This window comes from Notolepis coatsorum (assembly GCF_963971535.1).
Source record: "Notolepis coatsorum genome assembly, chromosome: 2".
NCBI classification, from domain to species: Eukaryota; Metazoa; Chordata; class Actinopteri; order Aulopiformes; family Paralepididae; genus Notolepis; species Notolepis coatsorum.
Genome location: NC_140166.1, coordinates 49,394,223 through 49,412,723, shown reverse-complemented (window position 1 = coordinate 49,412,723; position 18,501 = coordinate 49,394,223). Strand labels below are relative to the sequence as shown.

General features: G+C 40.1%; 1 protein-coding gene across 3 annotated transcripts in view; it reads left to right on the top strand.

Annotated features, from left to right (window-relative positions):
* Nucleotides 1-16,034, top strand: part of LOC311224149 (mothers against decapentaplegic homolog 2) — a 37,379-nt gene extending 21,345 nt beyond the window's left edge. For all 3 annotated transcript variants that reach the window (XM_084309009.1, XM_084309007.1, XM_084309008.1), the window contains exons 9-11: nucleotides 5,002-5,139; nucleotides 11,998-12,142; nucleotides 13,469-16,034. In XM_084309009.1, the coding sequence (XP_084165135.1) occupies nucleotides 5,002-5,139; nucleotides 11,998-12,142; nucleotides 13,469-13,592 (407 nt within the window). In that variant the 3' untranslated portion in view covers nucleotides 13,593-16,034. The remainder of the gene's footprint in view (nucleotides 1-5,001; nucleotides 5,140-11,997; nucleotides 12,143-13,468) is intronic.
* The last annotated feature ends 2,467 nt before the right edge of the window (nucleotides 16,035-18,501 follow it).

Below are 18,501 nucleotides of genomic sequence, written 5' to 3'. Positions count from 1 at the left end.
ATGAGTATTGGTGAATGAGGCCCATTGTTTGTCTGAGGGAAGCAACAGTTGTGATTGGAGGATCAAGAAAAGAGGGGCAGAGCTTGAATCATTGCACTTAACTGTAGGGTAAAATCGACAAACTTTATTACTGTAAGAGCATGGAAAAGAGTAGTGAGTGCATGATGAGAGAAATGAGAGCCTGTGAATGTGTGCGCTGGTGAGGGATAGGGGTGGGAATCACCAGTTTCATCATGATACGATACGATATCGATTCTTTGGACAACGATACGATATTTGCCGATATCACAAAGTCTCTCACGATACAATACGATACGATTAGATTCAGGTGCCTGCGATCGATATGAGATGATATAATATGCCCATTTAACACAATCGGTAACATTTAGATCAACAAAAAAAAGGTAATGAAAATATCATTTGACATTTGTATTTTTGAGCTCTTCCAGACATTTAAAGGAAAATCAATCTATTGTTTTTAATACAAATAGACCTCCTGTTCACTGTAAAGTGCCACGTTTTTATATATTGAGCTTTAAACTTTAAGCTACATTTTTTGGAACTCAAAACTCACAACCTCCCTCTCCCAAACCGTTCCTACAACAATTTGTTGATGTTGCATGATCATGTATAGGCCTACATTTATTATGTATTATATTGTTTATGTTTAAATAACATTTAAACATCAAACTCCTCTGACCTCATCTGATCTTTCCAAAGACGCGCGCACACACACACACAGAAAGGGAGAATGCTATGCTGTAACATCTACACACACGGAGCTACTGCTGTTGTTCTTGGGCGGATATGAGACTCGCCACAGGATTTTCAAAATAAGAGTATCGATATGAATCGATCTTATTACATCGCATCGATCCGATTCGATTGTTGATAATTACATCGATGTATCGATCTGGATCGATGTATCGTCCCACCCCTAGTGAGGGAAGAGAGAGTTGGGTGCAGGCAAGCTTGTGTGTGTAAAAACAGGCAGGTCTCTAGCCTTCCACTAGTTATATGCAGGATGATACACTATGAGGTATGCAATTATCTAAAAAAGAATAACTCATGATAAGGGGCTAATTACCCCACGAGGCAAAGCGGCCTTATAACTTCAGTCACTCTGTAACTACGTTTTCACTTAACTGCTGCCAGGTGCAATTCTAATAGCATGTCATTTTACAGTAGTTTAAACATTTCGTGGGTATCTCAAACGGAATACTGCCTCTAAACACCAAACTGCTTTGCTACAGTAGCTCACTCTTGATGAAAGATTAAGATATTCGCTCAACAGAATAATTTGACCTTCAGCTAAGTACGTTGAGTCCCATCAGGTCAGCTGATGCGAGAAAGTCATGGCTGCGCTTTGTTGCACATCTCCATCAGTAGTTAAATGGATACATTGTTATAGTGGAATATTACTTTAAAACTTTTATTGCAAATTTTTGAAGCAACTGTCAAACCAGTAGGCCTTGTCTACTTGATGGGATTTTAATATTAAAATATTGACTGCATTGGTGCAAAAAGTACTGCCCCTTCAGAATCCAATATTCACTCGGGCCAAACGAGTCTCATAACGCACATTCAAATTGTAAAAATTTACAGACATTCAGTCATACCAGTTCATATATCAAGAACATTTTATTTAATTGTGGTGACAGGCTTCTTCAGACATTTCTGAGTAAATTGTAATTACTGATATGCATTTCTTGTATGCATGTGTCTGTGTCTGTCCTACAATGAAGATGACCCCCACATGGTACTGTGTGCGAGGGGGAGAGATACCTTCACATGGTACTGTGTGCGAGGGGGAGAGAGACCTTCACATGGTACTGTGTGTGAGGGGGAGAGAGACCTTCACATGATACTGTGTGAGAGAGAGACCTTCACATGGTACTGTGTGTGAGGGGGAGAGAGACCTTCACATGGTACTGTGTGTGAGGGGGAGAGAGACCTTCACATGGTACTGTGTGTGAGGGGGAGAGAGACCTTCACATGGTACTGTGTGTGAGGGGGAGAGAGACCTTCACATGGTACTGTGTGTGAGGGGGAGAGAGACCTTCACATGGTACTGTGTGCGAGGGGGAGAGAGACCTTCACATGGTACTGTGCGAGGGGGAGAGAGACCTTCACATGGTACTGTGTGTGAGGGGGAGAGAGACCTTCACATGGTACTGTGTGTGAGGGGGAGAGAGACCTTCACATGGTACTGTGTGCGAGGGGGAGAGAGACCTTCACATGGTACTGTGTGTGAGGGGGAGAGAGACCTTCACATGGTACTGTGTGCGAGGGGGAGAGAGACCTTCACATGGTACTGTGTGCAAGGGGGAGAGAGACCTTCACATGGTACTGTGTGCGAGGGGGAGAAAAACTACTTCAGTTTTACTGTACAAAAGTATATTAGTCGGTAAAAGGTTGGCAAGAGATTGGACTTCGGTTGGATTTGTGACACTGTTTTGATTCCACATAGTAGAAGGGGGTGTTTTTTTCCCCGTGTGAGATGGGACACAATTATACTGCTTTAGAAGTGCAAGGGATCCAGGGAACGATCTTTGAGTAATGGAAAATGTAGCTTACCAAATAATGTACCTATTGTACAATGTGTCTGTTGCGATGCATTTGAGGTCCACTGTTTGGTTAATGGTTTTAATGCTTAAAAAAATAGGGGATGTTTTAAAAGTAAAAAAGTTGGACACTACATTGTGTGAGTACTTGTTTTACTGAGTATTGTTACATTTAGCAGGTCATCTGTTGTTGCCTATTGGGCTTTGCCATGTTATTTGCAGTACATTGTTTTTCTGGACAATATTTGTCATTTTGGTTATTTATTTTATTGAATAAACATAGATTTGCATAAAGCAAGCATAGTTGTTCACCCCACACTTTTAGGTACAGGTACATTTTGAACAGATAAAAAGGTGTGTGATTCTGGTGTAAATAACTTCTTATGTTAGTTATAAACAGTGATGCCAGTAACGCGTTACTTAGTAACGCGTTATTGTAATCTGATTACTTTTCCCCGAAAATAGTAATCTAACGTGTTAATCTTTAAAAGCCAGTAATCTGATTGCAGTTACTTGTCCAAGTGGCTGTGCATTACTATTTCGTTACTATCTCATCATAAATTCATAATGCAGGCGGAATGCAGTATTTTATTTCGTTTTCGACAGTCAAAAATACATTTTGAGCTGTTTTTCTTATTTGGGAGTGACGTGGTGTGGCAGTGAAAGGGTTAAATACAAGAATGTGTCCCGCGGTGTGACTGGTCCCTCTGTCTGTGAGTGACTCTGCTTTGGTTCAATCACATTCCCCATCCACAGTCTGCGAATCAGAGGCAGAGTAGGGCGGGTCTTCACAGCACGTCATGTGACATATGCGCCAATCGTGTGACAGCAGGGCTCCGTCGTCGGAGAATTCCACCCCAAAACGCTTGGCAAAATTAAAAGTGAAACCGCAAGATGACTTTTGCGGTTTCTGTTCAGAATTCCACTCCAAAACGCTTGTCTAAACGTAGCCTCAGTCACTACTTCACGGCGGAGGAAACAAAATACTGTCTACCGCTAAAAACAGCACATCCAATTGCATTGAAAGCATCTGGAATCACAACACTAGCCGACGCTTCGACTAGGTACAGGAGGGTTGATGGTGGCAGAGCAAAAGCTCTTATTTGCCAGATTTACAGTTAATTTACATGTTAAAGAGAGACTGATTGTATGTTTATAGAGAGACATTTATAAAAACAATTTAATAGTTACAGTTGATATAATTGAATAGTTCAGCCTGCATTTGTTAGATGTGATACACTGGTTTTGTAAAACCACTGGCTGGCTGCTCTAATGCTGTGAGCATCATAGACTGTTGCTTTACCATACTTGATGGTACAGAAGCTGAAGCACTAGTTTAACAATTTACGTTATGTGCAGAGAAACAAGTTAAAAACAATTTATGCACTTTCAATAAAGCGTTTAAAAAAAAAACGTTGGGGGAACGACGACGACTTCGTAACCTAGTTACTTTCAAAGTAACTAAGTTACTCTGATAATCAAGTAATCAGTAAAGTAACTTAGATTACTTTTTAAAGGAGTAATCAGTAATCAGATTACTTTTACAAGTAATCTGTGGCATCACTGGTTATAAAAATAAAAACATCTTTATGTAAATAGCTTCATATTGTATTTATGTGAGACCATTTCATTTCAGCTCAGAGAAACTTACCATTTCATACAAAAAAACATCCCTGCGTGTTTGTGACGAAACAGAATATTTGAAAACGATCTGTCTGAAAAGACGCGTGTATCCTTTTACCCTAGTACTTTTCCACAGTAGATGGAAAGCCCATGTTGTGTATCGTTAGTCATTGCGCTAGAAGGGGCGACAGTGGCTCAGAAGGTGGGCAGTCGTCTGGTAATCCGGAGGTTCCTGGTTCGATTCCCGCTCCTCCCAGCCAGCGTGTCGGAAGTGTCCCTGAGCAAGACACTTAACCCCTAACTGCTCCTGATGAGCAGGTTGGCACCTCGCATGGTCGCCGCCGCTGTCTGTGTGTGAGTGAATGGGTAAAAATGTGAGGAACTAATTGTAAAGCGCTATATAAATGCAGCCACTTACCATGCATGTGCATATCTGTCTATGGGGTGAAGTTGTGGAATCGTCTACCAGAGGAGTTAAAAGAAAGTAAAAATACTGCTCATTTCAAAAGGATGTACAAACACCTTATTCTTGAAGTATGCCGTGGATAGTTAACTACGTGTTTTGAATCAAATTGATTAGATCAATTGTTCACATGTTTTATTGCTGATTGTTGATTGATTATTATTAGATGTATTGGTTGATAATAACGAAGATCAACGATACATTTAAGATGGTGCACTGGGTTAGGGCATTTACACGCTTGTAGCTTCAGCCCTTTTCGGCCAACTTGTAATTTGATTTGTGTGTTGTTTTTTGTACATTCTAAATAAATTTACCATTTACCAAGTGTGTTGCTGCTTGTGTGTTTTACAGGAAGAGGGGTCAGACTGTACTACATCGGCGGGGAGGTGTTCGCAGAGTGTCTGAGCGATAGCGCCATCTTTGTCCAGAGTCCGAACTGCAACCAGCGATACGGCTGGCACCCGGCAACGGTGTGCAAGATTCCTCCAGGTAACTAAGGGGACAATGTCACTCACTCAGGTTGATTGATTGGTGCCGCTAGGACCCTCTTACAAACCATTGTAAACTATTGTTATCAGAGGAACCTCGCTCCGATAGCGGCCAATGGCTCCACTGCTCACACAGGGACGTACATCACCGTTATCTCCGTACACTAAGGCACGATAATGTCATTGTGTACCCCGAGATCATTTATCTTTAAATGAAAGTTAACTTCGTATAACTTTATATTATATTATTCGTAAATGAGACTGAAGTTAAGACTGAAGATAACTGCTGCTCTGCTGAAAGCATGCCGTCTCTGTTCTGCTAGCTGTAAGCATGGTCGTCAGAACCAACTATGGATCAGATCATTTGAGAGCCACTTTGACTTTTGCTGAAAATATCTGTGTGCGTGCGATTGACTCATGACTGTTAACATTAGCCAAAGACTTGGGTAACTGTTGTACAGATATGCAGCCATAACTCTGCAACAGACGTTTTACATTTTCAACATTAGTCTACATCTGTAAACGTTGAAAGAGCGGATTTTACAGCAAGGCGGAAAGCAAGTGGCATTCAGGTCATATCTCGCCTGTTTTAATTTTGTTTGTCCCCACAAAATATTATCTCTCAAATATATAACACAAACAGACGGGGAGGAAAAGACTAGGAAACCATTCACTTTTACTTACCAATTTGTGTGTTCTCTTCCAAATAATCCAGCCACATAACTATCTGTTCATGAAATGAAATGGCACACTTTCGAATCCTCCTCATCCAGGGAATATCATATCCATCACAATAGAGGTGTAACGGTACACTTATTCATACCAAACCGCTTCGGCCCCCCGCCCTAACAAAATATCATGAGCTTTCAAATCGTGCAACCACTTAACAATAACATTCTCGGTAACAATAACCAAAAGAAATAACTTTCTAGAACAATAACATGCATAACGATACAGTTCAATAGACACCCGGACTGTGTGCTTTTTAAGAAATAGTGAGAAATCTTGCCAAGAGCGAGATGAGCTTTGTCGTATTTTCTTGACTTTGTTTTTGGTTTATTGATGTTACCGTCACACTTGTTTGTTTCCGAAGCATCGCGTTCATTTACCAGAAAAAGCAACAACAATTGATTTAATTTGTAATTGAACATTTCAAAATTATTGACGTGTTTTTCAAGTGCGGCACTACTATCCTTAGATCACATGGGTAGTTGCCTCTCTGTCACCACCTACTGAATACCCATAGTAGATGAGCCTTGACGTTTATTTAGGTCTGTAAATTCTGTGTAGTGTGGATGTAATGTATACTGTGTAGGATGAGTAACCTACATGCCATTACTGCTTTTTATCTTTTGGCTCATTATAGCTACTTTATTATCTTGAAATAAAATAACCGCCAGTTACTATGACATTGTTTATCATTTACATAAAATGTACTAATCCATGTCAAAAAGAGTAGCTTATAGTAAATGTACTCACTCACTCACGCACACACAAGAGAGGGAGAATAGCTTATAGCAGACTTCATAATTTCAGAATATTTCTGCTAATGAAGGGAAATAATAACTATCCAGTTGGTTTTTATAGTGTAACATTTGGCTACTTCAAATAATTGAATGTACAGAGAGAGAGAGGGCTATTGGGCTCAGCCCATTCCATTCCTCACTGTTGCAGCATGAGTTGATATGATGCATCAGTCATGAATAATCAAATCAACGAGATTTCATGGTTGACATCGGCGTGCAGAACAAAAAAAAACCTAATAAAAAAAAAAATTCACCCCATCCCAAAATATAGCGTACGCTAACTACGACATATAGAACGGGACATTCATATACAGCAATATCTTGCTGCGATATCTTTTCATAGGAATGAAACGGGAAATGGTAATCAAACCATTAGGGACCTGCATGGCGCTTCTGTCTCTATTCATTATTAGATATCTACGAGTTTTACCCTGAGGCATGATTTACAATAAAGTGCTAAAAACTGAAAAGTAGGCTACTTACATTATTGATGCTGGAACTCCCAAAATAGCGTTAGCATGAAGAAGGTAGGCCATTGATTGATTGAATTGATTGATTGATTGATTGAAAAGTTTATTAACAGATTGCAGAATGGGTACAGTACAGTACAGCTCAATACATACAATTGTTAAGAGGATGCAGACCTGAGAAAGACTTTCGTCTTGTTTCCATCAGGGTCCCCCATTTTCAATTCATCATATGACACACACGACATACAGATAGACAGTACTGCTACATCTATACATTTATGACATACCAGATTTTCAAATACAGTACTGTTTGTGATACTAAAAAAATCCAGAAAAAGAGTGTATATACATTTGACATAGAAACTGTGCATTGGGGGAGGTTGGGTAGGGGCAGGGCTGTACATTGGAGGTGGGGGGGGGACACACTGTACATTGGAATACTGACATACATTTGACATAGAAACTGTACATTGGAGGAGGTTGGGTAGGTGGGGTGGGGTTGGGTGGGGCTGTACATTGGAATACTGACAAAGCCATGCTTGGTCTTTATTGTACAACTGGGTTAGGACATTTGTAGGGGCCAGTTTTGAATTGCAGTCTCCCGTAGGTGTTCTTTGAGAGTGTTTTTGAAGGTGGGTAGTGATTCACATTCCTTTACAGCTTTGGGTAGGGCGTTCCACATTGTTGTGGCATAATTGCGAAACGTGTTTAGTCCCTTGTTTGAGCCGAATCTGGGTTTTACATGATTTGTGGAGCTCCCTCTGGTGTCGTGGTATTCACTGACCTTTGGGAAGTATTTTGTCATGTACATGGCAAAACAGCTGTAGTTTACATAGCTTGCATACAACTTTGTCTCGAGGTTCCACAAGTTGATCTGAATTATTTCCAAGCGGGGCTTTTAGAGTGCTCAGAATGCAGCAACCGAGTTGGGTTCTGAAGTCTGCCATCATACCATGAGGTTGTTGTCTTTGTTACTACTGGCACGTTCTTCAGCTCAATTAAAGTGACGTCCCGTGTCTCCTATCTGTCACTCCCCCGCCCACTGGCCCTGGGGGCTGTTTTCTTTTCACCATCTAATATTAATACATTTATTTATTTTAACTCTGGAGTCATTGAGGGAGACTCTCATTTTAAATGGCACAGATTTTACAGAGCATTACAAGTCACAGGATACACACAATCAATTTAAAACAATAGATTTATCATAAATACATAACAATAATAATAATAAGTACAGTTCATAGTGCAAGAGCAATTGGCAGAAACAACTATATGTTGATGGTGGACGGTTATTTATTTATAAATCTAAAACGTCCAAAAGAAACAAGAGTGCTTAGTTCTAGGTACACTAATACAGAAAGCAGTCTTGCCTAGATTAGTTCGAGCTCGGGGACCCTGAAGAACTAAACAATCACTGGAGCGTGTTACGTGTGGACCAGTGTTCCAGAGTAGCATAGATGAAAGATAAGGTGGCAATTTACCAAGTAGGGCTTTATAAATAAACAAAAACCAATGATCATTTTGTCTGTCCGATAAAGAGGACTAACTAACCTTATCATAAAGAACACAGTGTTGTGACATCACCAGTAATAAACCTCAGGGCTGACTAATAAATACCGTACTTTTCGGACTATAAGCCGCGGCTTTTCCCCCCATTTTTCGACCCTGCGGCTTATATAACGGTGCGGCTTATATGTGGACCAAACCCGAAAATATAGATTTTTTTACTGCATTGAAATGTTATTTATCTGTTCCCTTATTTGCTAAACTTAATACAACTTGTAAATGAGTTAATTCTTGTTATTTGTCCGACAGTATTGTGACAATCCCCTCTGTGCACGAACCCTTACATATGGTAATTAAACATTAAAACACCTGCGGCTTATAGTCCAGTGCGGCTTATATATGTACACATCATTCAATTTAGCTGCTGCGGCTTATAGTCAGGTGCGGCTTATAGTGCGAAAAGTACGGTAGTCTAAAGGCCTGAGTGTGGAGGCTGCAGCATGTCTGTATGTTACATCCCCATATTCCAAAACGGCCATGAAGGTTTATTGAACAAGCCTTCGTCAGACTTGCTTAGTAAAAAAAAATTGTGGTTGTACCTCTGCTCCTATTGTTGGAGCCAGAATTTTCTATTAAACTCCCTAATATACCCAGCAAATCAGTTAGGGCATTGGACCCAGTTATTGACTTTTATTGATAGATTTCCGTGTCAGTTGGGACAAGTTATGGCTTTTCAAAGTTTTTCATTTTGACCTTATAGTGACCCCACCTGGCTGATTAGTGTATTTGCTGTGATTAATTGGAACAACCTAAATCTGTTATCATTGTACCAGATTTCACATCTCTTATCACATACCATGTCATGGTTAAACAAAGTTGTTGTGGGGCGCTCCAGTTTCCCCGACCCGGTGACCATCTGCCGCATGTCTTCCCTACTTCTCCTCTCGTTTCTCCCTCTCTCCTCTATCGCTCCTGCGTGGCCAGAAAAAGCTGTAAAATGCTAATGAAGATAATACATTTAAAAAAAAGTTGTTTTCTTTTTTGTTGGAGAGGATAGACCAACTTATACTAGCTGCTGGTCACAGTTAAAAATAGACTTGGAAGTGTAAAAACTACTGGAGCGGATCTGAATGTTGCGTGTGTCTGTGCCGAACCGAAACCGGCATTGATCTAATAATGTTACTGTTCCAAGAGACGGCGTGACTAAAACGCGGCCCAGGTCACTATAGTGGTGGCTAGCTGTTAACACTTTGTATTAGGGCTGCAACTAATGACTAATTTGGTAGTCGACTAATCTGCCGATTATTTTTTCGATTAGTCGACTAATCGAAAACCAATGTAAACAACAACAAAAAATTACCTATCTTTGTGAAAGTGGCTTCTCAGCTCTGGTCCAGCTGAAGACAGAGCAGAGGAACAGATTGGACATTGAGCATGACCTCAGAGTTGCTTGTCTACCATCACCCCAGATTTTGAGACTCTTGTTAGGACCAAACAACAACATCATAACATGATGATCCCATAGCAAATTAAAATAATGACTCATGAAACATTTGAATTTGGATCTTTAAGCCACTTTAAATGAAAATGTATTTGAAGAACAATACAGCAATCACTCATAACAAGATAAATAAATTAAATAATACAAATTAAAGTGGAAGTGTACTTTAAATAACTTTTGTTTTCTGTGTGTGAGAGGAGTCCGTGTGTGTGTGTATGTGTGTGTGTCTTACTCTGATCGCTGTGTGAGTGAGAGGAGTGTGTGTACTGTGTAATTTGTGTGTGTGTCTTACTCTGATCGCTGTGTGAGTGAGAGGTGTGTACTGTGTAATTAGTGTATGTGTGTGTGTCTTACTCTGATCGCTGTGTGTGAGTGAGAGGAGTGTGAATGTGTGTGTGTCTTACTCTGATCGCTGTGTGTGAGTGAGAGGAGTGTGAATGTGTGTGCGTCTTACTCTGATCGCTGTGTGTGAGAGAGAGGAGTGTGAATGTGTGTGTGTCTTACTCTGATCACTGTGTGTGAGTGAGAGGAGTGTGTATGTGTGTGTGTCTTACTCTGATCGCTGTGTGTGAGTGAGAGGAGTGTGTATGTGTGTGTCTTACTCTGATCGCTGTGTGTGAGTGAGAGGAGTGCGTGTGTAATGTATTGTGTGTCTAGTCTGATCATCATCTCCTGCAGGGGAACAATGTTTTCAATGTCCAAAATTTGCTATGGGATCATCATGTTATGATGTTGTCTGGAACCCTGATAAGCCACTCTCACAAAGATAGGTAGTGCACACAAAAAAAAAAAAAAAAAAAAAATTAAATAATAATTTTTTATTTTTTTTTAATGACTAATCGACGCAACAATTTCTCGTCGACGATTTTTTATAATCGACGTCGTCGATTATGTCGACTAATCGTTGCAGCCCTACTTTGTATGCCACGCCGGGTTTTCCTTTTTACCCCCTTGATGCCACCATCCACACCAAATGTTAACGTTTATCGCCTAATCTATGTTTTAAATTATGGCTATGTGTCTAATCTGCCCGTCGCTTATCAAAGACTCATTTTCCAGTCAACATTGGCAAGGCAGATTGTATTTTTATCGCTTCATTTCCGTTTGATAGCATTTTGAAAATCACCCGTTTTCCGGGGAAAAACAACCCATGCCTATGATAATCGCCTTTTACTGGAATATTCCAGAACGTTGTCATTTGTCGGCCTATTTATGAATCGTTTTCAAATAAACGCTAGATGATCGATAGTATATGTGTGCGCACGCACGCTCGTGCCGTGCGCTGATAATCGCTGCTGTTATTTCATCATGGCTTTTACAGTCAAAACAGCCATATCACATATCACATAAACGCTTATATATCCGTGAAAACGAGTCTGATTATCCTAACACTGATAACATAGATTCCTTACCTGAGGTCAGATGGTATCCAAATGGTTTATTCCAATTTCCGATCGCCATTCGGAAAAAATCGATAAATGTATTGATCAACCGTGTATACAGTAGAACACATGATTCGCGCGGCTCAGAGGCTCCAGAATGAACTCTGGTAGACCCCGGCTGCATCAGTGAGAAGTAAAATGTGGAGTCAGAAATCCGTTCTCCCATTCACTTTCATTGAGTCCATTCCAAAAGGGTGATTTACCATCTGGGAGACGATAGGGGGCGCTTTTTTCACATCTGAGCGCCGGCGGTCCCTGGATCTCCAACGTAGGCTCGCGTGATGCAATATGATTTCGCTAATAATAAATAAAACCCGAGAATACTCGTGACGTGGCATTCAACGGTCTGGTCGTAAACCCGAGAAAAGCCGTGAGTGGCGCTCAAAGTGTTAAGTGTCGTGTGTCCTCTTTCAGGCTGCAACCTGAAGATCTTCAACAACCAGGAGTTCGCTGCTCTGCTGGCCCAGTCGGTGAACCAGGGCTTTGAGGCCGTCTACCAGCTCACCAGGATGTGCACCATCCGCATGAGCTTCGTCAAAGGCTGGGGGGCAGAGTACAGGTGAGCAAGGCACTTGACACCTTGAAGGAACTGTGTGATGCATTCATTTAGCATGAGGACGGCTTTGGGTTTTATGTATTTTTTATTTTTATTCTTTATTTTTTTTTAACCGTCAGTCTTCATTTATTGGTTCTGAGAATAATTGGGATGGGTGAGGCCGGAATCAGGCCAGAGGAATTGCAACAACCACCCACTGTCCACTGCTTATTAGTCACGATTTGGTAGTCATAGGTCAAAACATTTTAGATTTAAATGTAAACTCATAACTCGTCCAAAAATAGTCCAAGACACTGTTTAATAAATAAATAAATATAAAAGGCCTTTTATTCCAGAACTAGTGCAGTGCCGTTCGGAGTGTGTCCATTCGGAGTGTTGGCCGTTTGCAACGCGCCGTTTGTTTGGCTCCCAGTATTTCTGCTAGTTGCAGCGTTGAGCACATGGCCATTCAGAGTGGGTCGATTGCTTGTCCCCCAGAAGTGTTGCTTGCATGGTTGTGGAGACCTGCAGTATGGCTGCTTGCAGCATTCTTGAAAACTGATTGACTTCACACACTCTACACTGCCCTTCCATGAGTCCTCGGTAATATACCCACCAAATGTTTGTTGTTATAGCGCCACCATCTGGTGAAATGGCACTAAATTCGACCCTGCACTCCCCTGGGTCCTCAGCAATACACCCGCCAAGTGTAAAGTTGATGGGTTTAACACTTCTCAACATATGTGAAGGAAAGGACCGACAGAGATTCCTTCCTTTTATAGTTAGATGGCGTGGAAACGGATGAATGTGGAACCAATGTGTTACGGCATCTGAAGGCTTTCTGTATTCTTAATTTGACGGAGTACCTTTAAACTATTCTTCTGTGGTTCTTTCTTTGACCTATGTCAGTGGTTTTCAACCTTTTTTTCAGGTGACTCGCATAAATAGATAAATATTTGTATGACGACCCAAAACTGATTCTTGTATAATTGGACTAACTCTATCTTGCTCTTAGATGTTTATACTACTAGCTTGCATATGTATTTTCTTATTTGTTTTAATGCATTGTATTAAACAACAACTATTTTGACTATTACGAGAGGGCTTTGGGTTTCATATGATGCCTCCAGAAAATAATTTGGGGACCCATTTTAATCTTCCCAAGACCCAAGTGTCTGTCCCGAACCCACACTTTGAAAACCACTGACCTATGTGATGCCAAGATCCAAAGAGCACCCATTCTACAGTGAGGACCACCTGCATGTCACATGTTCCTGGTGTGTTGAATCCAGCTTTGTTTCCTTTACGTGAACCATCAGTGACCAGGATATTTTGGTTATTTTCCCCCAGACGGCAAACCGTGACAAGCACTCCATGCTGGATTGAGCTCCATTTGAATGGACCCCTTCAGTGGCTGGACAAGGTTCTGACCCAGATGGGCTCTCCGTCTGTCCGATGCTCCAGTATGTCCTAAAGAAATGGCTGATGGAACCACCCAAAAACATCAACCCATTAATTATAAAGATCATGGAATTCTAAACTTGTGAGTCCTATCATGAAAAAAAAAAGAAAAATCCCCCAGAATGAATTTCTGTAACATACTACTTCATAGTATTTGTGGCCCAGTTCCACGTCCCTGTTTTAACTTTACAACACACACTCATGTGCATACAGACATATATGCGCGCGCGCGCACACACACACACACACACACATTTCAGTATGGAATTTGGCACTTTGTTACCCATCTATGTCATGCACCTTGTTAAATTGCTTTTCCCCAAATCCTTAATATTAGATCTATTTGTGGTACAAATAAAATGTATATTGGTTTTTAGTCCAGGAAGCAGGGGGAAATACCAAAAAAATAAAAAATATCTGTGAATAGTTTCTTGGTATTGGAGAATGCTTGTCTGAGTAAAAACAAGCTTGAATGCTAAAAGTAATTTTGGTTGGACCCACCCCTCCATTGTTCTGAACATAAGTTTCCTTTTTCTCTGGGAATCGTGGACCCATCTCTTTGTCTAGGGGGGAGGCCTGGGGTTGGGGGGGAGGGGGGGGGGGGCTCGGTTGAGACGTGACGGCCTTTGTGGCCTTTCCCCTCTGAGGGAAACGCCACACCATTGTTTATGAAATTTGATTGCTGAATTGAAATCACCGTTGGCCAAAATGGCCCTTTTTTTCTTCTTTCTTCTTCTTCTTAACTCCAGAAGTGTGTCGTTTTAAGACGCACCTCTTAATGGACAAATAGGAATGTTAGCAAAACAAATACCCTAAACAAACTGCAAACTCGGGTCTGGCTGTAGTTTCTTCTTTATTTTGTCATTATATGGCACCCTTCCTTGTTCCAGGTTAAATCTGATTTGCACCCTGACAGAGCGGCCTGGTATGGAAGCTGATGAGATCTGGGCCAGGGTGAGCTGGGTGCGCTGGGCAGGGACCAGAGAATATCAGCTGTTTTTAAGCGCGAGTGTCTTTTTTTTGACACGTTAACTGGACCCATCTCAAACGCCGCCCTCATTTCTTCATCCTCCGATCACAACCGTCGCTTCCCTCAGACAAACTTTTGTCTGAAGAAAGCAACGGCTGTTATTGGAGGATCAAGAAATGAGGACCGAGTTTGAGATGGGCCAACTGGGAGTCCAGGGCTCTCCGAGGTGAAGCATTAATAAAAATGGAAAAGAAAAAAAAAGTCTCACCAGGAGAAAGTGAAGGTATCAATGAATTTCATTATATATTGTTTTTAGCCTATATCCCCTTTCTTTTGCTACTTTTTGTATTATCATGTATTTTTATATATAAATATACTTAAACAATTTCTGTCGTTCACTTTTTATTAAAAGTAATATTTTCAAGACCACAGCTGTTTTTAAAGTGACATGGAGAGCATTGATCATTCCTCCGTTTTAATTACAAAAAGGTTCAGCTTGAATCCAATTCCAATTGAAGCCCTTTGACTTGGTAAGAAAACTACTGCCCCACATGATGTTTTTCTCTTATTGTCTCTCCAAAGAAATCTGGTGCATTTAAAGTACACAAAACAATGTGATTTTTGCCAAAATCTGCTTTCCTGCAACTTTTTTTTTCATTTTATTTTTTTCATTATTCCAGAGGCATGTCGTAAGAACTTACTAAGTCATTCATCTCTTCGCTTTTATTTTAAATAATTTTTTTTAATTTTAAACAAACATTTGACCTCTTGAAGCCTTTTCTCTTTTTTTGGTGCTTTAGTAAGCGGGTAAAGGTCAACCAGAAATAATTGGCTTTCAAAATGTTACAGAAACATGGGCAGTATTCCAGTTTCTTACATCAGAGAGAGAGGATGAGGGAGCCGGCACACTGGGACATTCTCGTGTTAGTGTGTGTATTGTATTTGTTCCTGTCTATAAAATACAAGTATGTACAAACAAAAACGTATACGCTTGCAGTCGTGCCATCCTTGTCATTTTGTGGCTGTCGCAAGTTCTTTTATTTTTTTTTCCAACATCTGTTTTTTTTTTCTTCCCCTTCTTTTTATTGATGTAAATGTGTTTACCTTACGGCACTAGTGATTGTACTTTAAGTGCACCTAGTGAGTTTGGATTTGGGGGAACTGAACCACACATTAGGGGTCCAGTGTTACATTGTTTTTATCTTTGGCCTACAAACATATGAATGTGAAAAGAATACATTATGAATCTGAAGTGGACCAGACCTACATCATAACAGTAGTACAGTATGTGTGTATTTAACAGTAATCTCCTTTTATTTTTTATTTTTTGCAAAGCAGTCAGTACAGTAGTCGTCGCAGTTGTTTTACCAGTAGAGGGCGGTATTGATAGAGCAGTTATTTTTTTCTGACCATAAGCTTCTCGGGCGTGTGGCATATTATGCAGACTTCATAAAACACTAATAAAGATTTTTATTCTCATGACGACTCCCGTCTTTCGTGTGTTTTTATTTTTTATTTGTTTGTTTTGGTATCTATACAATTGTTACCTGCATGTCCCATCTTGTCAATACTAGGGATACAGACTCATACAGCTGAGAAAGATGATGAGAAATGTTATGTAAATTTACGCTCTGATGCAATAGGATAAATCTGCAGAACCGCAGCCCCCAATGTCTGTACCCAATACTGCGGAGGGGGGGTGGGGGCTCTCTCTCGCTACGTGTTACTGGTGCGACATTAGTGGACAGACGCGTGTTACTTTCGTCTTGTTTACATCAGGGTCCCCCATTTTGGCGCGACATTAGCCGATGGAGTAAAATAAAGCACTACTTTCGTCTTGTTTACATCAGGGTGCCCCATTTTCAATTCTTAATGACATTTATCACATACACAACTTACGGATATACAGATATAAGAATCTAACATACAGATATATAGTACTGTTACATTTGTGATTGATTGAACATTTTATTAACAGATTGCAGAATGGATACAATACAGTACAGCTCAATACACACAAATATTAAGGGGATGCAGACCAGGGCCCTATTCCCCGTACCTGGTTCAACTAAGTCTATCAAGAGTCCCATTATCCAGATTCAATTAACCCGATGTTTGAAGCCGGGATTTTCCTGTTCCTCGAAGGTGGATTCAGTCTCGTTAACTCGAACCAGACTTGAGACCCAGGATAAGTGCGCGCGGCCGCTTCAGTTGAAAAGCCAGCAAGTATCGAGAGCAGAAACCCTGATTTTCTAACGGCATTGATTGATTAATTGATTTAAAACTTTATTAACAGATTGCAGTACGGCTCAATAGCCTCGCCGACAAGTTAAATGCATAATCTATAGGCTAATTTTAAGTCCCTCATTACCCCAATCAATCAGATTATATTTCTTTAAACTTGCCTGCTGGCAGTAGGTTTATGGAATGGATAATCAAATGAGATCTTGCTAGCGAAAATAATTAGTTCAACTGTTATACAGAATAAGGATACGGCTCTCTTACCCATTGATTGATGTATGGTGGATGCTTTACTTATCTGCACTGTGGTGTGAAGGTTTGTGCTTTTGACTTTCACGCAGACGGCCCGTGTTCGAATCCCCCTCCTAGTCTTTTTCCTCTTTTTGCAATGTAAATACTTTGGTGCACGTTTAGAGCTATATAAAGAATGACATCCTCAATGCATGTAGATTTATAATATTTTAACTTAAAACTAGGCTACTTTTGCGTATAATCATTAATATTATATTCCAAAAAAATTATATTGGAAGCGCGGGGTTTCGAACTCGGGCCGTCGGGTTGACAGGTTTGAGCACTAGCCGTTGGACCACTGTGCCAGGCGGGATATATTCATTGTATATCCATCAATGGACAAAGTCCCTCATTTTCAATTCATCATAACATATATGACACAAAGATAGACAGTACTGTTACATCTAGACATTTATGACATACCAATCTACAAATATACAGTACTGTTTAAGAGTACAAAAAGAGTCAAAATTCTGAACAAAGGCTATGGTAAATAAAATTCACATACGAACGGGGCTGTCTTATCTCATTGTTAACCTCCCGATGGATGAGGGAAGGGCTGATGTCCTTGTGTGTTGTGACCAAACAAGAGAGGCGTGTCATAGGTTATATATATTTGATATATATTTCGTATTGGGTTATACATTTCATATCAGGTTATTTATTTTCTATCATAGGTTATATATTTGATATATATTTCATATCAGGTTATATATTTTGTGTCATAGGTTATATATTTCATATCGGGTTATATATATTTCATATCGGTTTATATATTTCGTATCATAGGTTATATATTTGATACATGTATTGTCATTATGCACCACAAGTACAGTACAATAAAAATAGGCTTGGAATCCAACCAGGGTGCAAATGTAACAGTAAAGTGCAATAGTAATATACTATGTAGTATGTAGGCTATAGGTGATTAAACTGGGTATAACATAAATCAGTACTACTTGGTGTAGTCATCATCATCATCTTTGTTTTACTTCCCTATTTCCCCACTACAGTGAGGTTGGACGGGGCGATGATGACTCCACGCCACTGGGCCCGGTTTTGTGCCATTTTGTGCCATGTCATGTGTAGTGCAAATCAGATGTATGTACAGAATTAATATTTTTATGTACAGTGATACAGGTATGAAGACAATATGGTATTAGTCATACTGGCCAGCAGCGTAACTAGTAGGTAAGGGATATGTACAGATATAGTATATATATATGAAAAGATATGTATACGGTAAGAATACAAAAAATAATATATATATATATATATATATGGTATATACAGCATTATTGTACATGCTATCATACAGAGTTATACATTTACATTTAGTCATTTAGCTGACGCTTTTATCCAAAGCGACTTACAAGTTCTGTACGACAGGTCATCAGGAAGGGCACAACTCTATCAGCTG